Raw genomic sequence first — 14,354 nt, 5'->3', positions numbered from 1 at the left:
TAAGATGTCAGTACAATCTTTCAGACTCATTTAAGCTTCTCTCTTCCGAGTTCCACTTTCATGTCGTGTTTTTTACATTTTAAGGAAACAATAGTGGTAGTAAATGTTGACTGTGTGGATAATAACGCGGAAGTGGCGTGGCAAAGTCAGTACCATTTTGGTGATGGAGTTTTAGTTTGAAAAGAAAAGGTCGACCAGCGCGGAAAGAGAACTCATAATTTCCTGAGTCATTGCTTCTGTGGTTTATTAAACGAAATAACTAAAGAGTATCCTCAGTAAGCTTTAATATATTTATTTGGACATTTAGCTATATTTTAAGAATGGAGGGGTCTGTGTCCAATGTGGAGGTGTGTAACTTTGCTTACACGGGGCAGTTTGAGAAATTAAAACAGTGCATCCTGTCAGATAAAACGCTTGCCTGCAAAACAGACCAGGTAAGAACACATGACCCACCAGTACAGCCTGCGGGAATTCGTTTTTCCCTACAGTAAATCGGAATAATAATTTTCTTTTTAAAGCAACACAACTTTCTGTGATTTCAGGACCGGAGAACCGCGCTGCACTGGGCTTGTTCTGCTGGACACACCAATATTGTGGAGTTTCTTCTTGACATGGGAGTTGAAGTGAACCTGCAAGATGATGTAAGTTTATTTGTGGGTACATTAATTCTTTCCTTCTGTAGACTTTTCCCTATAAGGTGCCATGTGACCATTAATACAAGAGATATACTGATGAACACATTGTTTCAGAATGATGCCACTGATGTCTGTGTTTTGTTTTTCGCTCTCAGGCTTCGTGGACCCCTTTGCACATTGCAGCATCTGCAGGCAGAGAAGACATCGTGAGATCTCTGATATCCAAAGGAGCTCAGCTCAACTCAGTTAATCAAAATGGATGCACCCCTCTGCACTACGCCGCCTCCAAAGACAGATATGAGGTAACATCCACAGGTTGCAGTATTAGTCCTCCATACTTCTGCAGTCAGTTAATACAGTTGTGTTATCTCCCCGTTTAGTTCAGTGGTGCTTTGTTTCTGCACATAATTAATTATATAGTGTTGTGCAAAAGAGTTTGGACATTTGTCTGCTTTTTCCACTTATCTTCGGTCCAGTTCTTATACCTCACAAATTTCAGAGAAGTATTTTTTCCATATAAGCCACATAACACTAACCTATGAATCATTCAAACAAACAAAAAAAGACACCTAACTCAAGGAATGAGCCAGTGTTGGCTGCACATAACAGACGAATTAGCAAAGAACTAATTTTAAATAGTATCTTTAGGCACTTTGTTACTAGCAGCTTGTCATGAAAACACAATTCATTCCCATTTCTTTAGTTAAATCTACAATAATGCCAGAGATAAAAAAAAAAATAAAAAAAGATTAAGAGGCATAAAATGTCTTGTACGCCAAAAACATGGCAAACCTCACCACGGTGTGCAGTATGTCCTTTAAATGAAAGTGGACAAGTGGACGACAAAAGAAGTGGCAGGCAATCTACAACAAATGCAACAATATATTTAAGTCATTTTCTCAAAAAATAGGAAAAATCAAGGAAAGACCTGACATAGAACCTGAGAAGATGCATCTCGCACTTCTGTTGACCCATCTGCTGTTCACTGAAGCCTCAGAAATGGTCTCAGCTGAAGGTTGGCTATCAAGAAGCCATTCTTAAGGAAGGAAAATAGGGACAAAAGGCTCAAGTATGACAAATTACACAAGAACTGGACTGAAATCGGTGGCAACACATCTGATGGAGTGATGAATTTAAATGTGAAACTTTTGGTTAAAATTGTTGTCAGTGGTGTAGCTCAGGGGAGAAGTACAGCTGTGAGTGTCTTCTAGTGATGGGCAAAGCACAGCTGTGTGAAGTAGTGAAACATTTGAAGCAGCTGTGCCAGGATTGTACTGAGGTTTCAAAACAATTTCCACAGTGACACCCACTGGCCACTTTTACTATTGTCATGTCTTGATGATGTCTACTCTGTGAACACACAACAAACGTGTTTTGCACAGTTCTAAATAAAGCTATAAGTTATACCAGGCTAACAATAAGTATGACCAGCGCATGATTTGGAGAAATCCTCATTGACCAAAGCGAGAAAAACTTTGAGACTGATGAAGCATGTCTCACGCATGTACACACGTGTTAATATATTAAAGACTCTGCATTTAGTTATTTATTTTTATTTATTTTTAATACAAATTACCTCCTCAGCCTTGGAAAAACTACAATTAAACAGTACACTTCTTGTGGGTATATATTGGTATATTTTGTTTTGTTCTTTTTACTTTTTTCCAAGATGTGCTGTTTATTCAAATGTTTACATCATTGCTCCAAATACATTAGTGCATCATGTGCCCTTGGAACAAATGCATCAGTGAGGTATGTATTTTTTTTGACTTCTACAGTGCCATCAGTAATTACACTGTGAATACTGTGGGTGACACTAAACCTGGCTGTGGTTGCTGTTGCCACTCCTGGTGCTGCAGATGACTCTTAAGCTTTTTTACCCACAACCTTAAAAGCCTGATAGGGTATTTTCAGATTTATACTGTAGGCATAAAGGGGTAGAACTGGTGCCCGCTGGTATTTCCATAGTTTGCGATGTCATCAGTTTTTGTTCTACACTTAGACACAGTGGGTAAGCCCCTGAAAGCTGAAGTGAAACACACCAAGACTTCAGTCAGCTATGGCCATGTGATCTGAGCTAATGCGTCCTAAGCATTTTGAAAAAAGTTAATTATGCAAAGTAAGACTTTTCAGGGCCCAGTTTACCCGACATTAGTACAATAACACTGGCTCTCAATATAGTAATAATCATTAGGAATGATCCCATATTAATTCAAATTAATTGTTTATCTGTTGCTGTTATTTATTTATTTATTTTTTCAAATTTTGCCCTCGCTTCCTGCAGGTGGGCCCTGTAATATGCTACAGGTGGGGTGCTGAATGGTGGGTTACACCGGTGGGTTTCTTGTTCTCTACACAAGCTCTACTGGTGCTTCACACACAAATATAGAAAGTGCAACAGAACACAGGAAAGGGGGATAAATGCACTTCAATAGAGTAAGCATGGCAGGAGGCCAGCTTGAGACAGGGGCATCCATGGGGGAGGCAGGTGTTGGACCCTACAGCACACCTTTATTCTGTGGCTTGCCTTTGCTGGAATGTCTAAAAGCCCTCCTCTTCTTATTAGGATAATTTTCATTACATTTTTTTTCTTTCTCTCCTGTATAGTATGACTAATGTACCTTTGTCTGCTGCTTTTACTTTCCTCACATCAAGATAAACAGCAATCCCATCACCTACACCCACAACCGTCTTGCTGTTTCTTGTTATCTTTTTTTTTTTTTCTTATTACCCCTGTGTTACCACCCCTTTATTATCGCTGCGCCCTATACACACAGGGCTTGGCTTATGAGTAACCACTCTCTGTCACCTATAAGTCACGCCCTGTACACGCAACAGGTTATTAAATTTTTGAAACATGTTCTCATCCAGGGTACCAGGATTCGATTGTGCCTTTTCGTCTTTTCTTAGATCAGCATAAAGTTTTCTCTTTAGAATGAAACTTGTAGATATGAGCTTTAGTACTTTTAAGGAAACCCTGTAGGAATAAGTAAAATATAATTATAGGTTGCTTATACTTCTCAAATGTGCAAAACAAAACAGCTTTTCTTTAACAATAAACTTGTTGTGCTGAATATTTGTCTCCCCCTTGTGGCACATAGAGGTATTACAAAGATACCGTCAACACGTGCTTGTAATGTGTTCCCGCTGTGTTCACTGCTTATGTACAGTTTTCAGTTAGACTCTAACCTTTCCTCTGGACATGTAATGAAGTTTTATTTCCGTATTTGTTTTTATCTGGAGTATTAGAAGGTTTTACTGAACATTTCTTATTTGTTCTGAACCATCATCACTAATACATCAATACATCCCGTCTTGCTCTCTGAGAAGGATCCCTTGGATATAAGAAAAGATGATTTGTCAGATTTATTTAAAAACAAAAGAAAACAAAAACAAAAAAAAAATCACTATCTGCAGCTTTATTTTTAAGATGACAAGAATGTTTTATTCAATATAACTGATAATAATATAACAATAAAAGGACATAGCTATCTCAAAAATCGTGGCATTGTTGTAGCATGTATGCTGCAGTACCTATATCATTGCTAATATTACAAAGATTTAATAAAGACCTATGTATATATGGGAGACTTGAGATGGTGGGAAACGGGGTCCAACACACTGCAACAATCAAGATGCATTTTTTTTGTTAAATCAAATGTGCATATAAAAGATCATGAAACTGAATTTTTTCATCGTCTTCTCTCACAAGGACTTGGACATGACATGAATGGATTTCATTGTACATTTACAGGATTTTATTTCAACCACAGGTTTCTTTTCCCAGTCAGGATTGTCCTAACTTTCAGTCTCACTTCCTAACGTGAAACTTCCACATGACTGTGGTAACCAAAATGACGAGATCTGAAAACGGGTATTTCATAGAAACTAGAAATAACTGGATGTAAAAGTGTGGTTTTCAGCTTGTGAATGAAACATGGTTACCTCTTTGCAGATTGCCCTGCTGCTGTTGGAAAATGGAGCAGACCCCAATGCTACTGACAAGCTGGACTCTACGCCTCTTCACAGAGCATCTGCCAAGGGCAACTACCGGCTCATCCAGCTGCTTCTCAAACAGAGTGCATCAACAAATATTCAGGACTCACAGGGCAACACACCTCTGTATGATTACATATATGTCACATGCAATTTTTTTTAACATCATGCAATATGAATACAAAGATGAACTCTAATTATACCTAAAAATAAAATGTTTTCTTACTTATCCTAGCAGTACTAGAAGTTATCATCCACATTACATTAGCTATACAGTGTGATTAGCATTGGGGGGGGAGGCATTTCTGTATTTATAGTTATGCATTGATTTTTATTTTTTTCTTCTCCCAGCCATCTTGCATGCGATGAGGAGCGTGTTGAAGCAGCCAAGTTGCTGGTGGAACATGGAGCGAGCATTTACATTGAGAACAAGGAGGAGAAGACCCCGCTCCAGATAGCAAAGGGCAGTCTTGGGAACATACTCCGTCAGATCGTGGAGGGATGATGCTTTATCTGACCGACCCGTCTTGTTCCAGCTCAAATCCCCACCACCAACCGCCAAGTTACATTCTAAGATTTCCCATCCCGCTCAGTCCTCCTTAAGCGGTCCGTGTGGAAGATGAGATGATGGACTCAGATGGTGCTTTGAGACTGCACAGATCTTATTTGTTGTCTGAGCACAGGTTTTCAAACCCCACAGGCTATTTTCTATTAAATTTGAATTGTAATGTAAAACATGAAGTTCAACCTGTTAATAAATGTGTTGTTCATGAATGACGTACTGCTGCCTTTAGTAATTTAAGCTATTATTGCACAAAATATTGTGAATGTTTCCTACATTTTTGTTCTTTTTATTATTAGCTTATACCCAGGTTCCTTAAAGACTAACTGAAAATATTGTTGCCTACCTGCAACAGTATTAACCTCTCACCTGGTGATGGTGACATATAGGTGTGGCTATGTGGAATATGGTTAAATCTGCAACAGAGCTTTATCTGACCACACCCCAAAACCCTGGACATTAAGAATCCTAAGCAAACCATTTTTGGACTTCTCAGATTTCAGATTAACTGAATAACAAATAAAAAGTTGTGCAGCTTCATTGTTTTTAAGCTAAATCTTAAATAATGCGTACCTTTGAATGTAGCATGTCAACCTGACAACTTCCCAGCACAACAGCTATTTAAATCCTGCAGTAGTCATGCAATATATGTTATATGTTTTTTATAATACTGCCAATACAAGGAACAGTGAGTGGAAAACAGAAGTGGCCAGGTTTTCCCTATTGACGTAGTGCTGCAAAGCGTTTGTTTCTTGTTCCCTGTTCCACATGTTGAGATTATGGCCCACATTTTTATTAGCGGAAGTTTTCAGCCTTCTTTTCTATAGTCTGCCTTTTACTCAATGGCTGTGAAGGAAGCAGCAAAGGGTGTCTTCATTATGACAGGCTGTCGACACTGAAGTGGAAAATTTCCCCCACAAGCAAAGCAGGTTTTTGTGGAACATGACTGAAACTACCACAAAGGAAAATAAAGCTAGAATAAGCATGAAACTGCTGGGAAGGCAACTCTCACTTGTAACTCAGCTCAAAAAAACAAATGGATAAGTTGATGGAAGCCAAATGATTGCTGGAGAAAACGGAAAGAACAGTAAATAATACTTTTAAAGGACTCTGAGACAAAAAAGAAGAATACATGAAAGTGAAAAGACTGTCACTTAACAAAAATATCAAGTTTTAGCACATGCTAAAAGATTCTCAGTGTTAGGAATGGGTCCAATGTTCTACCACATTGAGTTTGCTGGGATCTGGCCAGCCTATAAATTGAGGAAGCTTCAAATTGCCTAAAAATAAATGAATAGTTTTTAGGTATTTAAAGGATGGCCAAGGTGAGCAACAGCACTCAAGTATGCTGTGACATTTAAATGATGTTCCTTTGGTATTAAGAGGCCAAGAGTAACCATTTCAGCACCATCAGCAGCTGCTTGAACCACTGATAAAAACCAGGCTGGATCCATGACTTCATGTCGTTTAATCCAAATGTACAATTTGGATCCAAATGTACAGTACTTTAACTCTGGAAACAGAAGCTGTGAGATGGACCTTTAAAAAGGTCAATCCTCACAAAGCTCCAGGACCAGACGACATCCCAGGCCGGCTTCTCAGAGTGTGTGCCGACCAGCTGGCAGGGGTGTTCACCAACACACCACCCTCACTCACCTGGAGAAAGGGAATACATATGCAAGGATGCTCTTCATCGACTACAGCTCGGCATTTAACACCATCATCCCCTCAAAACTTGCCACGAAGCTCGTCGACCTTGGGCTGGAAACACCAATCTGCAGATGGATTCTAAACTTCCTCACAAACAGGCCCCAGGTGGTGAGAGTTGGTAAGCACACCTCCTCACCACTCATCCTAAACACAGGTACGCCACAGGGTTGTGTGCTTAGCCCCCTCCTATATTCCCTGTTCACACACGACTGTGTTGCTAAACACGAGTCCAACATCATCATCAAGTTTGCGGATGACACAACCATCATAGGCCTCATCACAGGCAATGATGAGACGGCCTATAGAGAGGAGGTGATGGCACTGTACGAGTGGTGTCTGGAAAATAACCTGACTCTCAACATCAGCAAAACTAGAGAGATGATAGTGGACTACCGGAAACAACCAGTCAGAGAACACCAGCCCAGCCACATCAACGGTGTCAAGGTCGAAAGAGTCAGCAGCTTCAAGTTCCTTGGAGTCAACATCACAGAGGACTTCTCCTGGACCCTTCACACAGACACTGCTATCAGGAAAGCTCGCCAGCGGCTTTATTTCCTGAGGAGGCTGAGGAAGTTTGGCATGAACGCCAATATCACCTAAAATTTTTACAGGTGTGCAATTGAGAGCTTGCTGACGAGCTGCATCACAGTTTGGTACGGAAGCTGCTCTGCCAGCAGCCGTAAATCACTACAGAGGGTGGTGAAGGCAGCAGAGCACATCACTGGCACGAGGCTTCCTGCCATGCAGGACATTTATCTCCAGCGATGCCTCCGTAAAGCACACAGCATCATCAAGGACCACAGCCACCCAGCACATCAGCTGTTCTCCTTGTTACCATCTGGCAGACGTTACAGGAGTCTGTCTGCTCGGACTACAAGACTCAAAAACAGTTTTTACCACCAAGCCATACGACACCTCAACCACAACACTTAAACACACACAACACAGTCCACAGGACGCACTCAGAAGCTACCTGCAGCTTCACAAGTACTCTGTTTAATCTGCACTGGTCACTCCACGTTATTGTTATTGCTATTTATATTTAAAAGTGCAATACTGTAATTTTCTGCTGCTCATTCCTGTGCAATATCCCATCTGCCCTCCCTTCATATTTCTTTTCAAGATTTTCTTATTTAATCACTAGTGTACATATATTTATATTTATAGATACATATATATTTAGTCATCTTTCTCTTTTACCACATCTCTCTAATATTTTGCTCCTTACTATTTTTTATTACTTTATTTTATTTTATTATATTTTCTTCTACTGTATCATGCTGCTTAGTGACTGCTGCTCGTCAAACACATTTCATTACAATGTTGACCATGTGCTAACTTGCATATGACAAATAAAACTGAAAACAAACATGTTCTCAGCTCACAGGAATGCCATCGGGTGTAGTCTATTGCTGAGTCTCATCTACCTCAATGTTTATTGTGTGTTTAATAAAATGCAAAGAACAACATACCAAGGTGTGGTGTTCACACCACATTATGCGCTTCTTCATACCTTGCAACTGACATTCACTGAATAGTTTTTTTTATTTATTTTATTTATTTATTAAATACTAGTATTGCAGGAAAATCCCAGTAGATTAGCAGTTTATTATCAGATTTGCCCATCTTGCACCAGCAACCGTGTTTAAATCACCTTTCTTCCCCATTCTGATGCTCAGTTTGAGGTCGTTTTTACCATTTCTGCCATTTTCCTAAGTGCATTGGCTTGCTGCTCTGTGACTGGCGGATTCGATAGGAGATACATTTAAATTAAACGGCGTAGCTGACAGCTGAAATGCAACTAAATCAGAAAACGGACTACAAATGTAGCTTGTTGGCTTATAAACATAGCTCTCCTGGACGATACTAAGCCATTTTGAGCGAACCCCCATTCTGATCAGAACGTAGAAGCATTTTAATGCAATTTGACTCTTACATAAGTAATCCAGGTTTAAAAATATTATTAATATCAAAAATTTCTTTTTCCAAGAGATCTGGCCAAACACGGAAAACCACCACGGCACAACCCTTTCCTGACGTCACCTGATAAGGCTGTTTTCACTTCCTGACAGGGAGGTCACAAAAGACTTCATCGGAGTCTCCTTTCCGAGGTGTTCGCACTCTACACTATCTGGAGGAAACAGAGGAGCTGTGTTGAAAGGTAAACATTTAAAATTTCGTTATTATATTCGATAAGTCACTGGGTGACCTAGCTAGCGTTGGGTAAAAAGGCTAAGCTAATGTAGCTACCAAGCACTCTGAAGCTAGCATTCGCGATTCCGCTTACGATCCTAGCAGTACAGATCCAAAGCACAGGTCAGAGTCCAAGATTGTCGCTTTGGGTGTTTACATTTTACATATAAAAGCACTTTTAGGTAACTGTATTGACTAATTTCTAACTGAACGAAAACACGGTGTGGGTTTAGCGAGGTCTTGGCTGTCAGTTGCTGTCATTGTTCTCGGCGTTTCCCAGAAACAGTACGGCTTCTGTGTCGTGTTCAACTGAAGCAAAGCTGTGGGGCCTTTCTGGAATTTGCTGGGGTTATATTTTCTCCACTCTGATCATTAATAAATGTTAAAAGAAACACGTGGAACTGCTTGTGGGAAAACTCCCCTGTCGCTGGTTTTACTTTCGGTTAGATGTCGTTCGCAGTTACGAGTCAGTCAAAAAGTGAGCATTTTAATGCGTGGGACGATGCAGTCTTGGCTCAAGTTAAAAAAAAAAAAGGATGACGCTGGCGATTGATTTACTTGAAATAATGCAGACACCTAAAGACAGTTCAAAGATCGCATCCCATCAATACGGCAACGTATCAGCTGATAAACAGCTGTTTAAACATCTGACCCAGCACACAATCGGTGACTGTGTGCTGTCGTTGGACGATAAGTCCAATTTGCGTCAAACTATGACGCTGAGGAATGTAAAGATTCTGAAATCATAGTTTCACGCCTTGGGTTATTATTGCTCTCTTTCCTCATATTCTGCATTGCCAGGATGTCAAACTCATTTTTCTTCTAAGGCCACATACAAGCTCACTTTAGACCTCAAGCCCAGTGAAACTACCCTTACTCTCAGCGTTAAGAAGTTTATCTGCAAAATCTCATACTTGAGGTATCAAAAAAGAAGGGTGATTTCAACAGTACTTCTCAGATTTTCTTCAGGCCATAGAAACACTGCTGCAGTAGATCAAAGAAACCTGTCAGCACAGCTCTCCAGGGTTAAATTGTAAGAAATAAATGCATAAACTTTCAGAAGTTCTGGCAGCTCATTTCTCAGACTGTGCTGTAATTGTAAAAGAGAAAGTTTCTGTTAATTCACAGAAAATGCTCGCCTCCTCCCTTTAAAAAACAAACAAAAAACAAAACAAAACTCTGGGCAGAGTAAAAGGGCAGGGATAGCTCAGTAGGTAGAGTGGTGGCGCCATGATCGGAAGGTCGGGGGTTCGACTCCACTGAACGGCTACCCCGAGGTACCCCTGAGCAAGGTACCGTCCCTACACACTGCTCCCCGGGTGCTGCATTGGTGGCTGCCCACTGCTTCACTGGGTGAATGGGTTAAATGCAGAGGAACTATTTCCCTATGGGGACTAACACATTACATTACACATTACCTTTTTGAAAAGAAAAAACAGACATTATTATTGTAGACAGATAAAACAGGAACTATTCTGTCATTTTATTGTTTATGTATTACTTAATTACTTTGGTGTGTTATGAACGGGGAGGTCTCTGTCAATAGGAAAAGCAGTAAAACTACAGTCAAAAGCCCAAAATACATTCCTCCTTTCACATTTTCCAAAGCTGTACAGCGAACCGAACCGGCTGATTCTGGCTCCTGGGCCTTTTGTTTGAGATCTCTGCTGCATTGTATCTTCGAGCAGTATAACCCTTTTATGTGGTGTAATATGCAATGTGCCTGTAGACAAACCTGCCTCTCCAGTGCCCATCCCTCACATGGAACATTCAGTTCCTGCATGTGATAACAGGCTGGCATTCTCTTAAAGGTACAGAGACCCTGCAGATGTGCCGTTTGGCTCTCTGGCGCCAGACATGGAAATGCAGGAATTTAACCACTGAAGAGTCTGTTTACAAACAAACAAGCAAATGAGGAGACTGTACCATTTTTTTTTTTTCAAACATATCCTGTTTCTTTCTATTTGCAGATCATCTGTCCATCAAGTTAACAAATCCCTACAGCTTCCTGTTTCAATCATGTGTGATCTCAGTCAAGATGGTCTTTGGGAGTCGGACAATGCGCCCGATTTTTCCTCGTTGACAAGACGCATAGACTCATTCCGTGGCTCCAACCTTGCTAACAAGGTGCCTGCGGAAACACTGGCACAGGCTGGTTTCTTCTACACTGGCGAGTCTGACCGTGTCCGCTGTTTCAGCTGTAATATGACTGTGGATAATTGGTACAGTGGAGACAGGCCTGTAGACAAGCACAAGCAGGTAATCAAACTTGTAACATGAAAAAGTGGAAGTGGTTAATATTTCACTTTTTTTTTGTCTGTTTGGTTTTCTTCCAAATTGATCCAATTCTAATTTTCTCATTCTCACAGTTTTCTCCATCATGCACGTTTCTCACCTGCGTCCACCGTACCAGTTTTAACCAGAATTCCAATACTGCACTAATCAGTGAAGAAGTAGGAGACGTGGAATATCGTTTGAGAACAGGTGAAGTGGTTGATGAGGCCCCCTACCCTATAGTTCCTCACATGAGAAATGAAGAAGCCCGACTTCGGACCTTCTCTTCTTGGCCCAACCGTACTCCGGTGAGACCCAGAGATCTGGCCCAAGCCGGCTTCTTTTACGTGGGGCAGAGTGACAAGGTTCAGTGTTTCTGCTGTGGTGGTCGGCTGAATGGGTGGGAACCAGGAGATTCTGCCTGGAGTGAGCACAGCAAGCATTATCCCAACTGCTACTTTATCCTTGGGCATGATGTTGGGAACATCCCAATCCAGACAGGTATAGAGGAGGATGCCAGCAACAATCTGCGTGCAAATGACCCGGCCTTAATGCAGAATTTTGAGGCAAGGCGTGCTACTTTTGCTGGTGTCCGGCACCCTATTGACCACGAGAGGCTTGCCAGAGCTGGCTTCTACAGCACAGGTAATGTTCAGGTGTTTGAGGCTAAAGAAACATTGTGCAACATTTTAAAATGTATGATCTAAATTTTCTAGTAGGTAGCTGTGAATGCAATCAAATGTAATTTGTATCCTTGCAGGAAGAGGAGACGCAGTCTTGTGTTTCCATTGCGGTGGAGGCTTGAACAATTGGCAGCCTGAGGAAGACCCTTGGGTGGAGCATGCCAAACACTACCCAGGGTAAGAACAACTATGGTACCCCCGTCTTCTTAATATGCTTTTACACATATCTATACACACACACAGGTTGTCTTCTTTGTTCTGTGGCATTTGCGTCTGTTTTAATCAAAGTATATACTGTTTTAAAACAGGTGCAGCTTCCTTTTGGCAAACAAAGGGCCAGAATTTGTCAACAGCATCCAGCTACAAAGACCACAACATGACAGAGCTGTAAGTTTTTGCTTTTTCCACAAGTTGTGGATGCGTAAACTACAAATTAACATTCCCTTAAAGCACTGTCAATATCAACACTAGAGGTCTGGTGTATGTGCCCAAATGAAAGTTGAACAGTGCTGAAAATCTTAAGGTTAGTTTAGAAAGGTTTTCATCATGGATTGCAAAGCAGGAAGGCTCACATTGTTCTTCACAGACAATCACTAACTTGTTTTGGAAATGTACCATACTTTATATGTATAAATGGGTGTATATGAATATTTGGGAGTATATTAATTTTCTACACCAGAAAAATCATCAGTAGTCCCAGATTGGGCTCTAGTTAAAATAAGCTTAGTGTTCCATTTTAGCGTGTGAAAGGAGCGTCATAATTAAAGGACTTACGGTCTTCAGTGATCTCAATCACAGGATTTTGTTTTTCTCTGCTTCCAGGCTTCAAGTCATCAAAATCCAGTTTCAGAAGATATGGAAGGTACATTTTTCTTTTTTACTTCAGTGCCCCAGATACATCATGAAACAAAGTCTGAGCAGTGCTGACTTCTGTTTATTTAATTTTATGTCAGATGAGGACCCACTGGAGAAACTACAGAGGCTGCAGAGGGAAAAACAGTGCAAAATATGCATGGACAGAGATATTGCCATTGTATTCATTCCATGCGCTCACCTTGTTGCTTGTGAGAATTGTTCACAGGCCCTCAACAAGTGTCCGATCTGCTGTCAAGACATAACACAGAAGATCAAGACCTATATTGCTTGAGAACAATATACTCTTGCTCAGACGCAATGCTGCTTTTACGCTGTCATTATAATATTGTAATTATATCGTAATTGTAAAGTAGAGAGCCTATAATATTATTTATGGATCAATTTTCTTTAATAAATCTTAGAATGATAATGTGTAAAACTATATTTTCCTAGTCCTTACAATGGTAAATATCTGTATAGATGTAGATGGTTTTATAAATAGTTCCTTGAGATGTAAATACACATTAAAGGGCCGTTCCTATTTTGAAACACATTTTGCCAGAAGTGCCTTTCTTTTGGTTTATGTATTCTAATGCATCACTTACCACAGATAAATTGACTTTGATGTTATTGCTGTCATTTTCATCCACTTTTATCCTATTTATTCGGATTTAACTTGTGTGTTTTATGTATAGAACCAGTTGCTGTGCCTTTACATTTCTAAGCTCAAGTTTAGGGGTTGGAGTTAACCATTGTAATGTAAGAATCATTTTATTGTTTCTTTAATTAAGTGTGAATAAATAATTATGCAGACTTGGAGTTTCATTTCATCACTAAACAAAATGTTTTGTGTTGTATTTGCAGAGATGATCCCGGTGCACTGATTGTGCAATGTTAGATAGAAAGTCACATTTCTATCAGATGAGGTTTGAGAAAGTGTAAGAGTGATGTGGCATTTGATAGCCTATAAACTGAAGTGATGGCAGATGGTAAAATATACAAGAACTGACCCAAATTAATCAGATTTAGAAACAGATTTTTAATTTTTGTGCAGCATTTTAGTTTCAATTATGGTAAAAATCATTACTCATATAGAGTAATGATCTTGTAGGAATTAGATCTGTATTTTATTAAGTATCTCGTGACGGACCATCAGGTGTCGTCTTTACATACCTCCACAATCTTCCTAAAGGACAGTAGGGGAGGGTGTTTTAACCCTTACAGCAGAATTGGAGAACTGTCTTATCTGATGTGCTAAACAAAATACCTTGTCTATATGTTGCTTAGCTCCTTAGTTTGTTTTTGTTTGTGTGTAAGTTGTCACTGTGAACTGGGAGGGAACTGCAGACGAGAACCATACAGATTTGCTACGATACTTCAAATAGTAACATCCTAGGTCAGTATTGTGTGCTCCTTTTATACATACAAAACAAATGGCTAGAAAAG

General features: G+C 40.1%; 2 protein-coding genes across 2 annotated transcripts; both read left to right on the top strand.

Annotated features, from left to right (window-relative positions):
• The first annotated feature begins 85 nt into the window (after window positions 1–85).
• psmd10 (proteasome 26S subunit, non-ATPase 10) lies at window positions 86–5,408 on the top strand. Its single transcript, XM_026188573.1, has 5 exons — window positions 86–434; window positions 543–641; window positions 791–937; window positions 4,591–4,757; window positions 4,983–5,408. Exons 1-5 carry the CDS (start codon window positions 321–323, stop codon window positions 5,134–5,136), a joined length of 681 nt encoding a protein of 226 aa, XP_026044358.1. The 5' UTR covers window positions 86–320; the 3' UTR covers window positions 5,137–5,408.
• Window positions 5,409–8,699: 3,291 nt separating this feature from the next.
• xiap (X-linked inhibitor of apoptosis) lies at window positions 8,700–13,721 on the top strand. Its single transcript, XM_026188546.1, has 7 exons — window positions 8,700–9,064; window positions 11,067–11,355; window positions 11,466–12,015; window positions 12,131–12,230; window positions 12,362–12,440; window positions 12,876–12,915; window positions 13,007–13,721. Exons 2-7 carry the CDS (start codon window positions 11,116–11,118, stop codon window positions 13,198–13,200), a joined length of 1,203 nt encoding a protein of 400 aa, XP_026044331.1. The 5' UTR covers window positions 8,700–9,064; window positions 11,067–11,115; the 3' UTR covers window positions 13,201–13,721.
• The last annotated feature ends 633 nt before the right edge of the window (window positions 13,722–14,354 follow it).

Source organism: Astatotilapia calliptera, chromosome 2, assembly GCF_900246225.1.
Source record: "Astatotilapia calliptera chromosome 2, fAstCal1.2, whole genome shotgun sequence".
Classification (NCBI taxonomy): Eukaryota; Metazoa; Chordata; class Actinopteri; order Cichliformes; family Cichlidae; genus Astatotilapia; species Astatotilapia calliptera.
The sequence above is the reverse complement of the archived record's forward strand: the minus strand, read 5'-3'. Positions and strand labels throughout refer to the sequence as shown.